Genomic DNA, 16031 nt, shown 5'->3' with positions numbered 1-16031 from the left:
TTTTGAAAACAAGTTTGAGGGGAAACAAAACAGAAAAATGTCACACTGAACCAATTATATGAATTTTTAAAACATATAAAAATACTATATCCTATATATATATACCACAAGTAGTATATGGTACACATATTTTTTTAAGGTATTAAAAATGGACTGGTATAAAAGGGATGCCTAAAGGAAGGAAGGGAAATGGAACTTGGGAGGAGAAAATAGGTATGATGTTATTTATTCATTTTGGGTGGTGGACACATAGATGAATGTAATAATATTCTTTGTTCTTTTCCTTTATTTATTTATTTATTTTTTTTGCGGTACGTGGGCCTCTCACTGCTGTGGCCTCTCCCATTGCAGAGCACAGGCTCTGGATGCGCAGGCTCAGCGGCCATGGCTCACAGGCCCAGCCGCTCCACGGCATGTGGGATCTTCCCGGACTGGGGCACGAACCCGTGTCCCCTGCATCGGCAGGCGGACTCTCAACCACTGCGCCACCAGGGAAGCCCTGTTCTTTTCCTTTAAAAAACATTTTTAACACATAAGAAAAAATAAATGGAATTATAGTTTTTAATCTTGCTCTGAGATGCAATAAAATAAAAATTGCATTAACCATTGGTTATTAAAACCCTTTGGGGGGGGCCTCCCTGGTGGCGCAGTGGTTGAGAGTCCGCCTGCCGATGCAGGGGATACGGGTTCGTGCCCCGGTCTGGGAGGATCCCATATGCCGCGGAGCGGCTGGGCCCGTGAGCCATGGCCGCTGGGCCTGCGCATCCGGAGCCTGTGCTCCGCAACGGGAGAGGCCACAACAGTGAGAGGCCCGCATACCGCAAAAAGAAAAAAAAAAAAAAAAAACCCTTTGGGGAATTCCCTGGTGGTCCATTGGTTAGGACTCTGTGCTTCCACTGCAGGGGGCCTGGGTTCTGATCCCTGGGTCTGGGAACTAAGAGCCTGCATGCCACGAGGTGTGGCCAAAACGAACAAAACAAACAAAAAACTCTTTCATCCCATGTTTTCAGTGCCTTAAGAAGAATAATCTGCCCCACATCAGCCTGTCAAACTCAATAAATTAGTATCTAGAGGTGGCAAATCACTATGTTTATTATCTGTACTAGCAAAAGAGATTTATCTTTCCCTGAAGCCCCAGTCTTTGTTCTTCACACATGCTGTTCCCTCTTCTCAGAAAGCCCTTCCTCTACTGTCTGCCAGTCAGTCTCCCAATCTGCCAGTCAATCTCCTCCACCATCTAGTTCTGACCTGACTTCTCTTCATGGTGAAGCCAGAGGCTGAGACCTATCTTTGGCTGTAGGTACAAGGCCACACACCTTCCCAGGCCTCTCCTAGATACTCTTGCAGTTTCCCTCCCTCCACAGGAAAGTCTGAGGTCGACACTGAATTGGATATCCTTGCGCAACAGGGGTTAAGCAGTTTGGGACATGGAGATTAACATCTAAAATGAAAGGGATGGGCCAGAGGCTAACTGTATTCACTGCATATGGTTTTCAACATATGAGCTCTATAAATATACATGCAGACAAAATTAAGTAGATGCCCTTCTTTTCTCTCCCTTCCCTTCATCAACTCCTGGGGATGAGCTTCTCCTCCTCTTCCTCAAAAAAGAAAGTCTTCATGGATGACCCCCCCACCACCAGAATTTAGCAATTTACTACTCCTTCCTTTAACTTTCACTGTACCTTGACATTTCTCTGTTATAGCATCTATCACATTAGAGCTCAATTATTTTTGAATGTCAATTATCTCTACTAATCCTCTGAGTTTTTTGAAGGAAAGGCCTGCCTTGTATTTGCCTTTATTTTCCTGAACCTAGCAGAATGGCTGCAGAGCAGGCCCTCAATGTTTGCTGAATGAATAGCAAATGCTGATGACAAGCTAAATGACGCATAGGTTTGGGGAGCTCAAACTGGTTCCCACTTATTGTACCACAAAACTGGAACCACTTAAAGATGGCCATCATTTGGGGGCAGTCTGATGGTTTCTCACTATCTCTTCTCCAGACCCTTGTAATAACCTTCCTGGTATCCTTAACCTCCCATCTTTTCCCACTCTTATACATCCTGGAGGACACTTCTCCAGGCTAATTTTTACAAAACATCCCTTTCATCTTGTCACTCCCTTGGGCAAAATGCATTATGATTCCCTAATACCTTTCAAATCAAATCCAAATCCCTAATCTTCACACATAGGTCTGCCCAAGCATCCTCCCTTGCTCTAGCATTCCAAACGTATCTCCGATAATCATTTTATTTTAGTATGTTCCTTATCAATGAATACTGTATCTTTTTTTTAATTGGAGTATAATTGCTTTACAATGTTGTGTTAGTTTTTGCTGTAGAACAACGTTCAAGAGCTATATGTATGTGTGTATATATATATATACATATATCCCTTCCCACCCCCTCTCCCAATCATTTTACAGTGTGAAATATACTGGGGCTGGAATCTATCTGTCTGACCTCTGATTTATTCCAATCAATAAGAACAATGCCTGGCCTGGGGGAGATGCTCAATAATTGTGGAATTAATGAATAAGCAGACTATTTCTAAAATATAACCATTTGTTTCAGCCAAGCTAGTTTTCTTTTTGCTCTCTGCAAGCTCCTATCAGCCCATCTTTGTGTCTAATACTTAATAAACAACACATAATAAAATGTACTGCACATTTTAATATATGTGTTCAAATATAAGGCAATCCTTGTTTCCCCAAAGAGAAGAACTAAAAAAATAGTTTTTGGTCAACCTGATATACATGAAATACTCAAATGTCTACTTTAAATAGTTACTAATTTAGTGAAAATTTAAGTCTAATACTATTTAGCAACACATATTTTAAATCATTTATAAAATATTTAGATATAATGCTTTTTCACTCAAATTTTATAACAATTTAATTCAAATTATCAGTGCCTTCATCATCATTCAAGTCACTTTTATTGTCAGCTTGCTCAATTTGCAGATCATGTCATCCTACGTATATCTGAATTGTTTGAGGACAGTTGTTTTTTCCTTTTTAATTCATGCTATGCTTGCATATTTCTGATATCCACAATATAACCTCTTTCTGTTGCTTTTTTTTTTCTGTTGTTTTTAATATTTATTTATTTATTTGGTTGCACCGGGTCTTAGTCGCGGCAGGCGGGCTCCTTAGTTGTGGCATGCATGAGGGATCTAGCTCCCTGACCAGGGATTGAACCCCGGCCCCCTGCATTGGGAGCACGGAGTCTTATCCACTGTGCCACCAGGGAAGTCCCTCTGTTGCCTTTAAAACGCTTATTAGTAACAATATCTAACACTTAAAACTGTGAGGTCCTAACCCCAGAATAATTAATTAAATCTGTGTTAAATTTTTTTCCTTTTCTTTTTTTCTTTTTGCCACACTGCCCGGCTTGCAGCGTGCAGGGATCTTAGTTACCTGACCAGGGATTTAACCCAGGCCACAGCAGTGAAAGTGCCAAGTCCTAACCAATGGACCACTAGGAAATTCCCTCTTTTGTCTTTTTAAGTGATTCCATCCAGTGACCTCTATACGCTTGCAGAACTAGCATTGACTGAAGTTATCTCAGGCTGCATCCTCCCAAGCAATACTTTGATTCAAAACAAAATATCATATATAAAAAAAATCAGACATTGTGGACTATAATAGGAGACTTTGTAAGAACACAAAATATAAGGCAACTTCCTTTCTGAGGAATTATTTTGAGAGGAAAAACAGTACCTTATATTCAGGTATATAAGGTATTTATTAATTTAATAAATATTTAATGAGCACTGCTTGTGTGCTAGGCACTGTGCTAGGAACTGGAAATACAGTGAGCTTAGAATCTCACAGGGAAGACAGTCATTAAATGTATAATGCCACAGTTAATTATTTATGATCATTTAAGGACTATGAGGGATAAGTTTAGATAGCTACAAGATGAATAACTGGGGAACCTAGGTCTGTGGGGTTAAGAGTCTCCTATACCATGCTGTTTATGTACAGTGCAGCAGTAATTCATGTGCCCAGTCAGTCTGGGTTTAAATCTTGACTCAAACCTTAAGTAGGTTATTTAACCTCATTTTTCTCATTTATAAAGTTGAACTAACAATAGTATCTACCTTATGAAGTTATAGTGAGGATTAAATGCGTTAATACACTTAGAACAATGATGGCACTCAGTACCTGCTCAATAAATGTTAGCTATTGTTGCCATTTCAGCTGAAACCTGAAAGACAAGCCAAGAGGACGGGAAGAAGGAAGAAACTCTAAGCAGAGCAACATGTGCAAAAGTCCAGAGGCATAAGGTTGCCTGGCCTATTCTAGAACTGAAAGGCCCATGTTTCTTAGTATAGAAAGCTAAGGGGGATTCACTTTGTTATAAAGCAGAAACTAACACACCATTGTAAAGCAATTATACTCCAATAAAGATATTTTAAAAAAAAAAGAAAGCTAAGGGGAAAGAGATATCATGAGATGTGAGGCGAGGCTGGGAAGGTAGGCTGAGATCAATTATGCAAAGCCTTGTAGGCCAGGATAAGGAGTCTGAACTTTATCCTCCGAGTCAGAGGAAAGTTGAAAGGTTTTACAAAAGGGAGTAACAAGCTTAGATTTGCAACTTCAAAGGCAGTCTCTGGCTACAGCATAGAGAACTGGTTGGAGGGAGGCCAAAATAGATGAAAGGAAAACCAGTAAGGAGCCTACTCTGGTAATCTAGATTAGAGGCTTGTCGCTTAGACTAGGGAAGTGGCACAGAAGAGAGAAGGAAGCTGGATGATTGAAGAGACAGAAGACAGAACCAACAAGACTTAGTGTATGTATGGTAGGGTGAGAGGCCATGGAGGGAGAGGCCCTAAACAGTATATAAATATTTGAGGAAAAAAATGAATGAATTTCTGTGTTCCTGCCATATTGTTTTACCACATGAAATGTCTTCCTTCTACTCCATCCTTCCAGGCAAAATTCCTTCTCATTTCCTCCACAAAACTGTCTGAATGATCTTAGCCCCTTCTTTCTGGGAGTGTTCTAGAATTTTGGAGCTGAACTTCTTTTTGGCCTTAAGAAACGGCATGTGGAACTTCCACGACGAGGGATTGAACCCGTGCCCCCTGCATTGGAAGTGTGGAGTCTTAACCACTGGACCACCAGGGAAGTCTTAGAACTGAACATTCTTGAGAAATACATTGAGGGCTGTTGAGAGAACTTAGAAATTGTCTGAAGATGGAGATCATGTTTTAGTCAACTTTCTATCCCACCCACTCCCATACACCTAACACTTGTAGAAATCCACCCATTTATAGAACTTTTCCTCTGAATACATGAGTGGTTCAAGCATAAACAGCCTATGCTAACATAAAGCTCTGTGATCCATAAAGCATTATACAGATGTGGGAGCTTTCACAACCATTTTCTTCTCGGGCTTTCTCAGAACTCTTATAAAATAGGTACTATTGTAGAGGAAATAAGCTCATAACTAAAGTGACATGTCCAGGGCTTCCCTGGTGGTGCAGCAGTTCAAAATCCACCTACCAAGGACAGGAATAAAGACACAGATGTAGAGAATGGACTTGAGGACACAGGGAGGCGGAAGGGTAAGCTGGGATGAAGTGAGAGAGTGGCTCAGAACTCATTACTCAGAAATATTTCCAATTCAGTGTCTATTCTCCAAACTGAGGCAGGACTATGTCCCATTTTAGCAGGAAGTGGCAAGAGCCATCGTCGCCCAGTTTCCTGAATTAAAACTGAACAGGACTCTGAGGGGCTCAAGAATACAAATCCTTTCTGTGTCCCCTGTTTCTTGTTTATAGGATATAGACTTCATTCGGCCTCCTTGACCTTCCTGGAATTCCAAAGGGCAGATTCAAACAGTTGCTAATCAGGAAAGGGAGGGTATGCAAAAACAGGGGAGAAACAGTCAAATGGTGGTGCAGCCTTGGGCAGGGTCCTGGCTCCGCCTCAAGGAGTATGCATAACTATATCTTTGAGTTCTTCTGCAGAACCGGGACCCCACCCAGGTGGAGGATGGTAACTTCAGGCTGAGCGCAAGATTCCTAGAGCGCCCTCCTGTTACCTCACCTCCAACCAATGAGAAGAACCCTGTAGCCCTCACCCCAAATTCTGCCTTCCTTTCCTGGGCCCAGCGATGACCATCCTGTTAGGCCTCCTGTTTGCCCTCTGTCTGTTTCAACTGTTAACAAGGTTCATCTCCAACAGGGTCCAACAGTTTCAGGCTAAATTTAGCTAAATTGATTACTACGAGGGTGAATGCTGGTTTCGGGCACAGAATTTAGATCAATTTAGATCAGGTGGCGAGACACTTCTACTCTACTAGGCAGGCCTACGCCCACCCTCAGCAGAAAGTAGTTACAGAAGAAAGAAACCTCCGCCCCGATTCCCAAGAAGTATCTTGACTATGAAGTCTCTCCGGGGGGAGTTGTTAGGGGAACCACTGACTGAAACCACCCTCCCTGGCTAGGCAAGATAGTAACCACGTGCATAAGCTATCTTACAACAGGAGGTCCTGGAAAGGAACGTGGAACTAATGAGCTAGAATTCAGGAAAGGTCAAAAGGAGAGAGGAGACGCCAGTCCATATATCTTACCAACCTCCCAGAATCCTTCTCGCTGGAATCCAGCTTGCCTGAGCAATGCCTGCACCACGGGGAAGGACCCTGAGTCAGAGTGATTGGCCAGAGACAACCCAGAAACTAACCCCATCACCATAAAACCTGAGACTGTGAGCCACCACGTGGCAGAGCAGTTCTCTTGGGTTCCCTCACCCTGCTGCTCTCCACCGGGGTGCTCCTTCCCAATAAAGTCTCTTGCTTTGTCAGCACGGTGTGTCTCCTTGGACAATTCATTTCCGAGTGTTAGACAAGAGCCTGCTCTCCCCCTTCCTGCAATACCACTTCTGGGAAACCTTCCCAGTTGCAAGTATTAATGTAGTCAAACATGTTTACTGAGCAACTACTAGGTTCCGGGCATGACACCTAGCGGTGGGGGTAAGGTACAGCAGTGAACAAGGCAAGAAGGTGCTTGCCCTCAGTCTGGTCCAGGGAGCCGGTCAAAGGAAACAAACGTATAAATGATGTGGTAAGTGCTATTTAAAAAAATACACAGGCTGGTGGGAGAAAATGTATGTCCCTCTGGTCGGAGAGAGCCTCTCAGAAAAGTGACATTAAGGCTGAGACCCGAGCTTGGTCTTCAGGAGGCACTTACCTTAAGACATTATTCCCACAGACCTACTTTGAAAAACGCCTACAAAAGGAAAGAGCGGGGCTTCCCTGGTGGCGCACTGGTTGAGAATCCGCCTGCCAATGCAGGGTGACGGGTTCGTGCCCCGGTCCGGGAGGATCCCACATGCCGCGGAGCAACTAAGCCCGTGAGCCATGGCCGCTGAGGCTGTGCGTCCGGAGCCTGTGCTCCGCAACGGGAGAGGCCACAACAGTGAGAGGCCCGCGTACCGCAAAAAAAAAAAAAAAAAAGAAAGAGCGGACTTGGTCCACAGAGGGGCGGCTCCCAGGCATCCAACCTTAGCTGCAAACTTTGACTGGCACTAGAGGGCGCCGCGGGTCTTCCCAACCCCCATGAGGCACCGTGGACACAGGCCCTTCCTAACCTCCGGCACCTGCCGCGCCAATGGCCCGAAGTCCGCATACGGACAGAGAGCAAGGGCGGCGGCGCTAGGAAGCCCGGAGGCCCTAGAGCATCGCGAGGGGTCACGAGGCCCTCAAAGAGAAGACATCCTCAGGATCACAACCCAACCAAGGGCAGATACTCTCTCGCTTCCTCCGGGACAGCCGGTTTCCGGCGCCTCTAAACCAGGAAGTGCCGGCGGCGTCCAATCCTGGCCCTCCTTCCGAACTTAGCCTTAGCGTCCGCTCCTCGCCCGGGCTGCGCAAGGCGAACGGTCTATGGTTACCAATCAGCTCTCAGGAAAGGCGCATGCGTTGTCAAACGAACGCAACGTACGGGAACTTTGACCTGAAGCCGACTTACTCTCGTCTGCCCCTCCCTCACTGCGAAGATGGCGGTCTCCAGAGTGTGGTGCGCTCGGGCTGCTTTGTGGGGTTCGGCGGGGCCCCCTGGACCTTATGTCGCCCGGAGGCTGCCGTTTGTTCGCTCTGGCCTGGCCTGGGGGGCCCCTCGGTGAGGGACTTGGAGAGAGAAAAGCATTTTTGACGTTCAGGCTCTTCCAGTGTCTCAATTTTGTTTGCATGCTGTCTCTTAATTTTCAGGGCTCCACGCCCCGGCCCCTGGATTTTTATTCTGCCGCTCAGAATTCGCACCGGGATCCCTGCTAGAGACCTGGCTTCGTGGCCCTCTCAATTCTCAGTGCCCCATGTTGTCTGAATTCCCCACGTGTCCTGAGCCTCCCTTTTTCGGCTCAGATTTTACTGCTACTTAGCTGGATCTCACCTCTCTGGCTTTAGCCTGCTGCTCAGATTGTCCCTCAGGCCTTGCGCTCTCTCCAGACTCACCAGTTCCGCGATATCCATTCTTTCCTGGCCTCTCATCTGCCCTATCTGTTTTTCTCAGTCTGACTGCTTATCTCTCCATAATCTCAAGATCTTTGGATTTCAGAAGTTTCAGGTCTTAGCATACATTCTCTGAAGCAGATGTTTTACATTATGGACCCCAGGCGTGAAGGGGCTTCCAGGACTGGTTCACAGATAGTCTCTTTCATCTTCCTTGTAGGTCTTCAAAGCTTCACCTTTCTCCAAAGGCAGATGTGAAGAGCTTGATCTCTTATGTGGTGACCAAGACAAAAGTGATTAATGGGAAATACCATCGTTTCTTGGGTCGTCATTTCCCCCGCTTCTATGTCCTGTATACAATCTTCATGAAAGGTAAAGACAAAACTAAAATAAAAATCCATTGAATCAGCTCTTGGGTAGTGTCAGAGAGTTAGTATAAGTAAGATCACTTGCAGGCTCTGCGATGGGGGTGTAAGCTGGTATGTCTTCTGTTTCATAAATGCTTGAGCATTAAACTGTTTCTTATAAGTTATCCCTTCTTGATGTTTCTAGAAAGGTATGTTGAGAAACAACTTCTGACAGCACCCAGGAGGATTATAGGTATTTTTGCACTTTTCTTAACCACACATCTGACTATAGTAGAAATTATTTGTCGTGCACAAGGGCAGAGATCTATAGCTGCACAGACCTGCCCAGTGATTTACCAGTTGACTTGGCTTGTAAGAAAATGTGGTCTAATGTTTGTCACAGATCTCTCCTGGGTAGCACGTTGTGGAAATAGCACTACATGTACTTGGTTTCTGAATGTTTCGGTTCAAATCAGAGCTCTGCTAGTTACTAGGAGATGCTACAGTGTCAGGTGTCCACTGTGGAGCCAGACTGCCTGGGTTCAAATCCCAGCTAGTCACTAGCTGTGTGATTGGACTTGTTACTTAACCTCTCTGTTCTTTGGTTTTCTCATCTGTAAAATGAAGGTAGTAATAGAACCTACCTATTGACTGCATGGCTATGAAGATTAAATAAATCCATACATGTAAAGTCCTTAGGACCTGATTCATAGTAAGTGCTCAGTAAGTGTAGCTATAACTATTATACTCTATACGTTTTTTTATCATAACACCAATTATAGTAAACTCCCACATTGTCAGCTCTGAATATTATCATAATTATTACTAGCTTCATGTACTTGCAAAAGCTGTAAAGTGGAGATAAGAATGGCCGCTTTGTCTGCTCCCCGATTTATAACTAGAATCAAATGAAAAAAAGAGTCTGAAAGCATTTTGGTTGTTTGTGTTTAAGCCTTTTATTATAGAAAATGTCAAACATAACACAGAAGTAGAGTAATACAATGAACTTCCATATTCTCAACCTCACTTCAACAATTACTGACTCATGGCCACCAGTCATATCATTTATACATTGGCTTTCTCCTGTATTATTTTGAAGCCAACCTAGACATTATACCATTTCATTCATAAATAGGAAAACATTTTTATAAACTAAAGTTCTAGATCAGTGTAAGGATTATCTTGGAATGAAGAGAAAATGCAATCTTAGAAATATGTTGAATTCCAGTAATTATAAAAGTGTTCTAGAAAGGAGATAAGTTAATATCTGGTTGAGATATACAAAGGGTTAATTGAGCAAGACTTCCTGAGGTTAAAGAGCTTTGAATTTTTATTTTTAAAAGGGAGTGAGTAATGAACCAGAAGAGGGAGACCATTCCCTGGTAGATCACAGAACGCCAGCTTGGCAGGAAGAGAGGTGATATGCTGGGGGGCAGGGAGGTGGAAGGGGGCAGAGGGGAGAAGGATAAGAAACGAAATATAGGTCAGCCTCACAAGAGTTTCAAGTGACCTAGTTTAAAGCTTTGATTTAGAGTAGCATTGGGGAGGGAGGGACAAGTGTGTGTTGTGGGTGAACATGGAACAAAAGGCTGTGGTAATCAGATTGGGATAACATCACACTCTGTCCTCTACTTTAATGAGGTAGGATTGCAGATGTTATGGGCTGATGCCAAAAAGGCTAGAAGAATAAAGACAAATATGTGGAAGCACAATATAAAGTTTCATCAACTTTCATACCGGGAGATGGAGCATTTGAGACAGGTATGCGCCAAGGGCAGATATCCAGAAGTTTACGGTGATATAATTAAAGTTAACCCAGAACTCAAGACTTTTCATTCCTATTTTCTTCACCACTGACCAAGCTGTTGCCCCTTGCCATGAGATCAGATCATTTGTCAGAATCATTTCATTCAGAGTTGTGAGCCTCCATAGCAGAGCTCCGTAGAGTTTCTGGAACACTTTCTGAATAAAAGTTGTGAACAGTAAAGTCCAGTTCGTTTCTGAACATATAAAAATCTGCAAGGAAGGATCCAAAGGCAGCAGGAAAGTAGTATTTGGTGGTAACTTGATGGTAGTTTTGAAGCTGAGAGTAAGAATCTAGGACCATTCTGCAGATCAGGAAGAATTTACTTAGGGATTTGGTATACTGACAGGCCCTGAATTAGGTGTTGTTTGGGATACAAAAGTAAACAGATCAGGGCTCCTGTCCTTAAGGAACTTACCAACTAGAGGTAGAAATAACCTCGATCCTTACCTGGGCTCTAATAGAAGTTTACTGCACAGTGGGGTGGAGGGATTGTCCATTGTACTAAAAACTTACTTGGGTTAAAACTGCATCTGTGTTTATTTCTGCTTAGTTCCGTCGAGACGTCACCAAGTGTCTTTTCCTAGGTATTCTTTCCATTCCACCCTTTGCCAACTACCTGGTCTTCTTGCTAATGTGAGTACAGAGTTCTGTCTCTCCGGCATACTGAAGATATGTAGATTTTTTTTAAACTACAAATTAAGAACTTTCCATTTCAGAAGTTAGGCAGAGGTTATCAAACTGCTGCTCCAATTTTCTCATTAGCCCAAGGTTCATAAAAGCCAGCTGGGTTACTGCGATGGCTGTAGGAGTAGGTGGCCTGGCTTCTCCCTGTCTCTTAGCTCTCCTGTATGATGTGAAATAAGATAACGATCTTTTCCATCATCCCTAGAGGCAGCCAGCAACCCACTCTCTTAGAAGCATAGCAACTTGGGACAATTTTTTTTCTTCAGGAGAAAAATGCATTTCATATTCTGATAATACAAATCTTTATTACTTTACCTTATATCTGAAGATGACAGGTTTAAACTATGACCTTGCATGTTGTTCTAGTTATCTATTGTTGTATAACAAACAACCTCAAGGCGTAATAGCTTAAAACAACCACCATTTTCATGATTTTATGGGGCAGGAATTTGGGCAGGGCTCAGGTGGTTGAAAGATTTTTCTCCCTTGTCCCTCAGTGATAGTTAAAACTGGTGAATGGACTAGTCTGGACAGTCTAAGGTCACTCTTAGGTCTGGTGCCTTAGCCGGGATGGCTTTGGAAGACTGGAACTGTCAACAAGGGTGCCTGCATATGGCCTCTGTAATGTGGTGGCTTCAGGGCAGCGGGACTTCTTACATGGCAGCTTAGGGCTCTAAGAATGAGTGTTCCAGCAAATAAGAATCTGCATGGGGCTTCCCTGGTGACATAGTGGTTAAGAATCCGCCTGCCAATGCAGGGGACACAGGTTCGAGCCCTGGTCTGGGAAGATCCCACATGCCGCGGAGCAACTAGGCCCATGTGCCACAACTACTGAGCCTGCGCCTTAGAGCCCATGAGCCACAACTACCGAGCCCATACGCTGTAACTACTGAAGCCACTCTCAACCACTGCACCACCAGGGAAGACCTGCATGGCCTTTTATAACCTAGCCTTGGAAGTCACAAAGACTTCTGCTCTATTCTGGTGGTTGATGCACTCACCCAGATTTTAAAAACCAGAGGCACAGACCTCACTTCTCAATAAGAGGAGTGCCAGGGAATTTGTGACCATGTTTTAAAACCACCGCCTGTATAGAGAAATGAATTAGAGGAATTCCATTTTGTATATACATAGGGACTGTGAACAGTTTGAGGTTGTCAACGTCACATACAAAGTCCAGCTCTGTCTGCAGCTTTGTCCAAAATATGTTCATCACATGCTTTGATTCAAAAGGAGTCATTTTTCTGATCGCTGCGTACAAGGCTGTTCCCTTACTGCTTCCTTTTACATAACCTCAGTAACGTTGCTTGAAATTGCGCTTCAGTGTATCTTTAAACCTTGGTCTGACACTCATTTACAGGAAAGAACAGAAAGGTAGGGAAATAGTGTTTCCATCTCTTCCTCCAAGCATTCATGTCTGCTAAATGCTTTCTTAGGTCACTTTGAAAGATGCCAGTTTCAGCAAGTGACTTTGTGATTCCTTTTCTTTTCAGGTACCTGTTTCCTAGGCAACTGCTGATCCAACATTTCTGGACCCCAAAGCAACAAATTGATTTCTTAGATATCTATCATACTCTCCGGAAGCAGTCCCACCCAGAAATTCTTTGTTATTTAGAAAAGGTTATCCCTCTCATTTCTGATTCAGGACTCCGGTGGCATATGACAGAATTGTGCACCAAGGTATTCCTCCAATTAACCCTTCCTGCAAACCAGGAATCTTGTTAGATCCAGCGTGCACTAAAACTGGGTAAGAAGGCTAGTCTGGACCTTCCTAACATCTACCCATCTCTTACCTCTCCCAAGATGCAACGTGGTACCCACCCAGCAATACATGATATCCTGGCTCTGAGAGAGTGTTTCTCTAACCATCCTCTGGGCATGAACCAGCTCCATGCTTTGCAGATGGTGAGCACTGAGGCTTTCTCTATTCCATGGCCTCACCTCGCTTCAGGTCTTACTTGCAGTAACACCGAGTTGACTTTCTCCCCCTATATTGTGTCACAGAAAGCCTTGAGTCGAGCAATGCTTCTCACACCTTATCTGCCTCCTGTCTTGTTGAGATACCGTTTAAAGACTCATACCACTGTGATTCACCAACTGGACAAGGCTTTGGCAAAGCTGGGGATTGGTCAGCTGACTGCCCAGGAGGTGAAGTCGGTAAGCGCTTGATTGCAATATCAATCTGCAGTCCTTGGTGGGCTTTTGAGCTCACGGGGCTGGGAGCTTCCAAGGAGCTCCTTGTCTTGCTTGTTACAGCAGAGCCCAGGCTCTTTATTCTCTCACCTCATTTCTATGTCTTTTTTTCTGAGTGAATTTAACTAGTGGGAAGGAGTTGCCCACAATAATTTTGGTTTATGTATGTTTTCTTCTGGCCCTTCAAAAAGCAAGGACACTACACTTTAGATCTATTGTTTTAGATTGTATAGGCCTTTTTGCTTCTCATCCTGTCCATCAGAGTTCATATTGCCATGGTGAAAGGTTTCTTGTGGGGATGAGGTTTTAATTTATTTAAAGGGGATTTGGGATTCTCTGGGTTTATACTTCCTTGGCATACTTGCTCTGTGATAATTAAGGATTGTTTTTCTTCTGAGCGATCTAGGCTTGTTATCTTCGTGGCCTGAATTCCACCCATATTGCTGAAGAGAGGTGTCGAGCTTGGCTGGGAGAATGGCTACAGCTTTCCTGCAGCCTGAAAGGTGAGACAAATGCCTGTGGTTATGCCACTAAAATCCAAGTCATTTTTGTATTTTATTCTGAGGTTTTATTTGAGAGTTAATTATTAAGTAGCATGAGACCCTTATCTAATATATATGTCTAATTGAAAGGGCGCAGACCCACTTGCCTACAGGGGCTAGGCAGGTAATGAAGTAGACTGTGCAAGACAAGAGGGAGGACTAGGAATTGTGGGAACCTGAGTATGAAGCAGGGTTGCCCAACCTTGGCACTACTGATGCTTTGCTGTGGAGGCTGTCATGTGCATTATAAGACGATACAGCAGGCATCCCTGGCCTCTGTCCACTAGATGACAAGACAGTAGCACCCCCTCACCCAGTTGTGACAACCAGAAATGTCTCCAGACCTTGCCATGTAACTCAGGGAGAAGCACCAGTCCCAAGACATTCAAATTCGGAATGAAAACACTCAGTTGCCTAAACAAAAAGTATCTGCGGGTGGGTATTAGACCTATGGGTCTCCTGTTTGGAACCTTTGGCTAGGCCTCGATATCTTCTAAGCCTCTGAACATCAGGGTAGGCCTACTAATCTCCTTGGGGCTGAGAAATGTCCCTCGAGGACCAACTTCTACCAGAAAATTCCGAAGGGTGACAGTGGGGTTTAGTACCATTACCATCTCTGCATTTTCTACTGCCATCACATGAGAATCAAGTAGATACAGATACTTGGTGGAAGGAAAGAAAGTGTACATGCAGGGACTGGAATGAAGCAGGGGAACTTTGAGAATAGTGGCCTCTTAATGTCACACCTCCCTGTACTTGGCTTTCTGCCTCTGGTGTCAAGCCCTGCATAACAAGGTAGCTGGAAGGCAGACTCTTCCCTGGCCAAACCATTAATGTTGATGTTGTTTTCAGAAGCTGAGCTGTCCCTCTTGCTACACAATGTGGTCCTGCTTTCCATCAACTACATTGGGACAAGGCGCTGAGCCGACAAGAAGCGGGTGGCATTGTCCTGCATGCAGTCACGTAGTCCAGCAGCGTGGAACCAAACAGCAAAGAGTGTGTGCCCTGTTAGGCGTGTGCAAGGCAGAGGAGCAGGTGCCCGTGTGGCAGCTGGAACTGAAAGAAACCCTCCTACCGGGGCGGCCCACGAGAGGAGGGGTGTCATCCCAACTTCCTCAGAATTTGCTGGAGCTGGCAGCAGCCTTTGTACTGGGCTTTTACTCTGGTGTTTTAAGTTCGGATCCCAGGAAGTCAGCTTTTGCCCCAGGTGGGAGTCCTCACCCACTGCCACATTGGTTACAGCTGTTTTGTTTTTTTTGCGGTACGCGGGCCTCTCACTGTTGTGGCCTCTCCTGTTGCGGAGCACAGGCTCCGGATGCGCAGGCTCAGCGGCCATGGCTCACGGGCCCAGCCGCTCCGCGGCATGTGGGATCTTCCCGGACCGGGGCACGAACCTGTGTCCCCTGCATCGGCAGGCGGGCTCTCAACCACTGCGCCACCAGGGAAGCCCCGTTACAGCTGTTTTTGTTCAAGACAGTTTCTGGCTGATGAGGGGAACAGCACTACTTAAACTGGAGCCTTTATATCCATGCATGTACTTTGATGCCCCCGTCAGCACTTTGATATGACCAAAAATAGGGATTTTTATTTTTTGTTCCCCTCACAGGGATAACCACTTCCCTTTTTTTCAAATCCTTTGAGCACCTTAACTTTTTTTTTGTTAATAACTTATGGGAACATTCTAATGGAAAGATAAAAGGAAATACAAGCGCTTCTTGACTCAAGTGTTTACAGCCTTCCCGTCCCTCTCTCAATTTCTGGACTGGGCTACAGCCCCTGTGGATCTTAAACGCTTTGCTACTTCCACTGTGTTGCAGTGATCCAACTGTAGGTGACAGTGGCTGCCTTCTTTGGGCCATGGATCAATCCTGTAAGGTACTAATTACTGCCCAGCCCCGGAGACCAGGAGAGGTCTACTTTGAGATAGTAAGTTGGGTTCAGCTTTTGTCTGTGTGCATCAGTGACCTGTAGTAACTTATTGTAAACGCATGAAGCA

The 16031-nt window shown here is 44.5% G+C and overlaps 2 protein-coding genes across 6 annotated transcripts in view; one reads left to right on the top strand and one right to left on the bottom strand.

Annotated features, from left to right (window-relative positions):
• SLC11A2 (solute carrier family 11 member 2) overlaps positions 1–7424 on the bottom strand; it is a 52818-nt gene extending 45394 nt beyond the window's left edge. The window contains exon 1 of the mRNA XM_081249838.1: positions 7204–7424. The gene's annotated coding sequence lies outside the window, so the exon portion shown is untranslated. The remainder of the gene's footprint in view (positions 1–7203) is intronic.
• Positions 7425–7456: 32 nt separating this feature from the next.
• Positions 7457–15054, top strand: LETMD1 (LETM1 domain containing 1). 5 transcript variants are annotated; one of them, XM_081249847.1, is made up of 9 exons: positions 7457–8031; positions 8683–8834; positions 10455–10570; positions 11167–11249; positions 12794–12980; positions 13104–13205; positions 13305–13457; positions 13900–13996; positions 14888–15054. In XM_081249847.1, the coding sequence occupies exons 1-9, from the start codon at positions 8012–8014 to the stop codon at positions 14956–14958; spliced, it is 981 nt and encodes a 326-aa protein (XP_081105973.1). In that variant the 5' UTR covers positions 7457–8011; the 3' UTR covers positions 14959–15054. The 5 variants fall into 5 exon arrangements, with proteins under 5 accessions (XP_081105973.1, XP_081105975.1, XP_081105972.1 ...); XM_081249846.1 differs by having other exon boundaries at positions 7975–8133; positions 14891–15054; XM_081249845.1 differs by having other exon boundaries at positions 7976–8133.
• Positions 15055–16031: the final 977 nt, after the last annotated feature.

This window comes from Mesoplodon bidens (assembly GCF_964165515.1).
Source record: "Mesoplodon bidens genome assembly, chromosome: 11".
NCBI lineage: Eukaryota > Metazoa > Chordata > Mammalia > Artiodactyla > Ziphiidae > Mesoplodon > Mesoplodon bidens.
The sequence above is the reverse complement of the archived record's forward strand: the minus strand, read 5'-3'. Positions and strand labels throughout refer to the sequence as shown.

What these genes read in the sequence shown, in the direction of transcription:
- LETMD1 (XM_081249845.1), top strand. Translation starts at nt 8,012, where the DNA reads ATGGCGGTCTCCAGAGTGTGGTGCGCTCGGGCTGCTTTGTGGGGTTCG. An exon ending in AGATGGAGCATTTGAGACAG is followed by an intron (nt 10,571 to 11,166) that starts GTATGCGCCAAG and finishes ATTTCTGCTTAG; the next exon opens with TTCCGTCGAGACGTCACCAA. An exon ending in GCTTTCCTGCAGCCTGAAAG is followed by an intron (nt 13,997 to 14,887) that starts GTGAGACAAATG and finishes TGTTGTTTTCAG; the next exon opens with AAGCTGAGCTGTCCCTCTTG.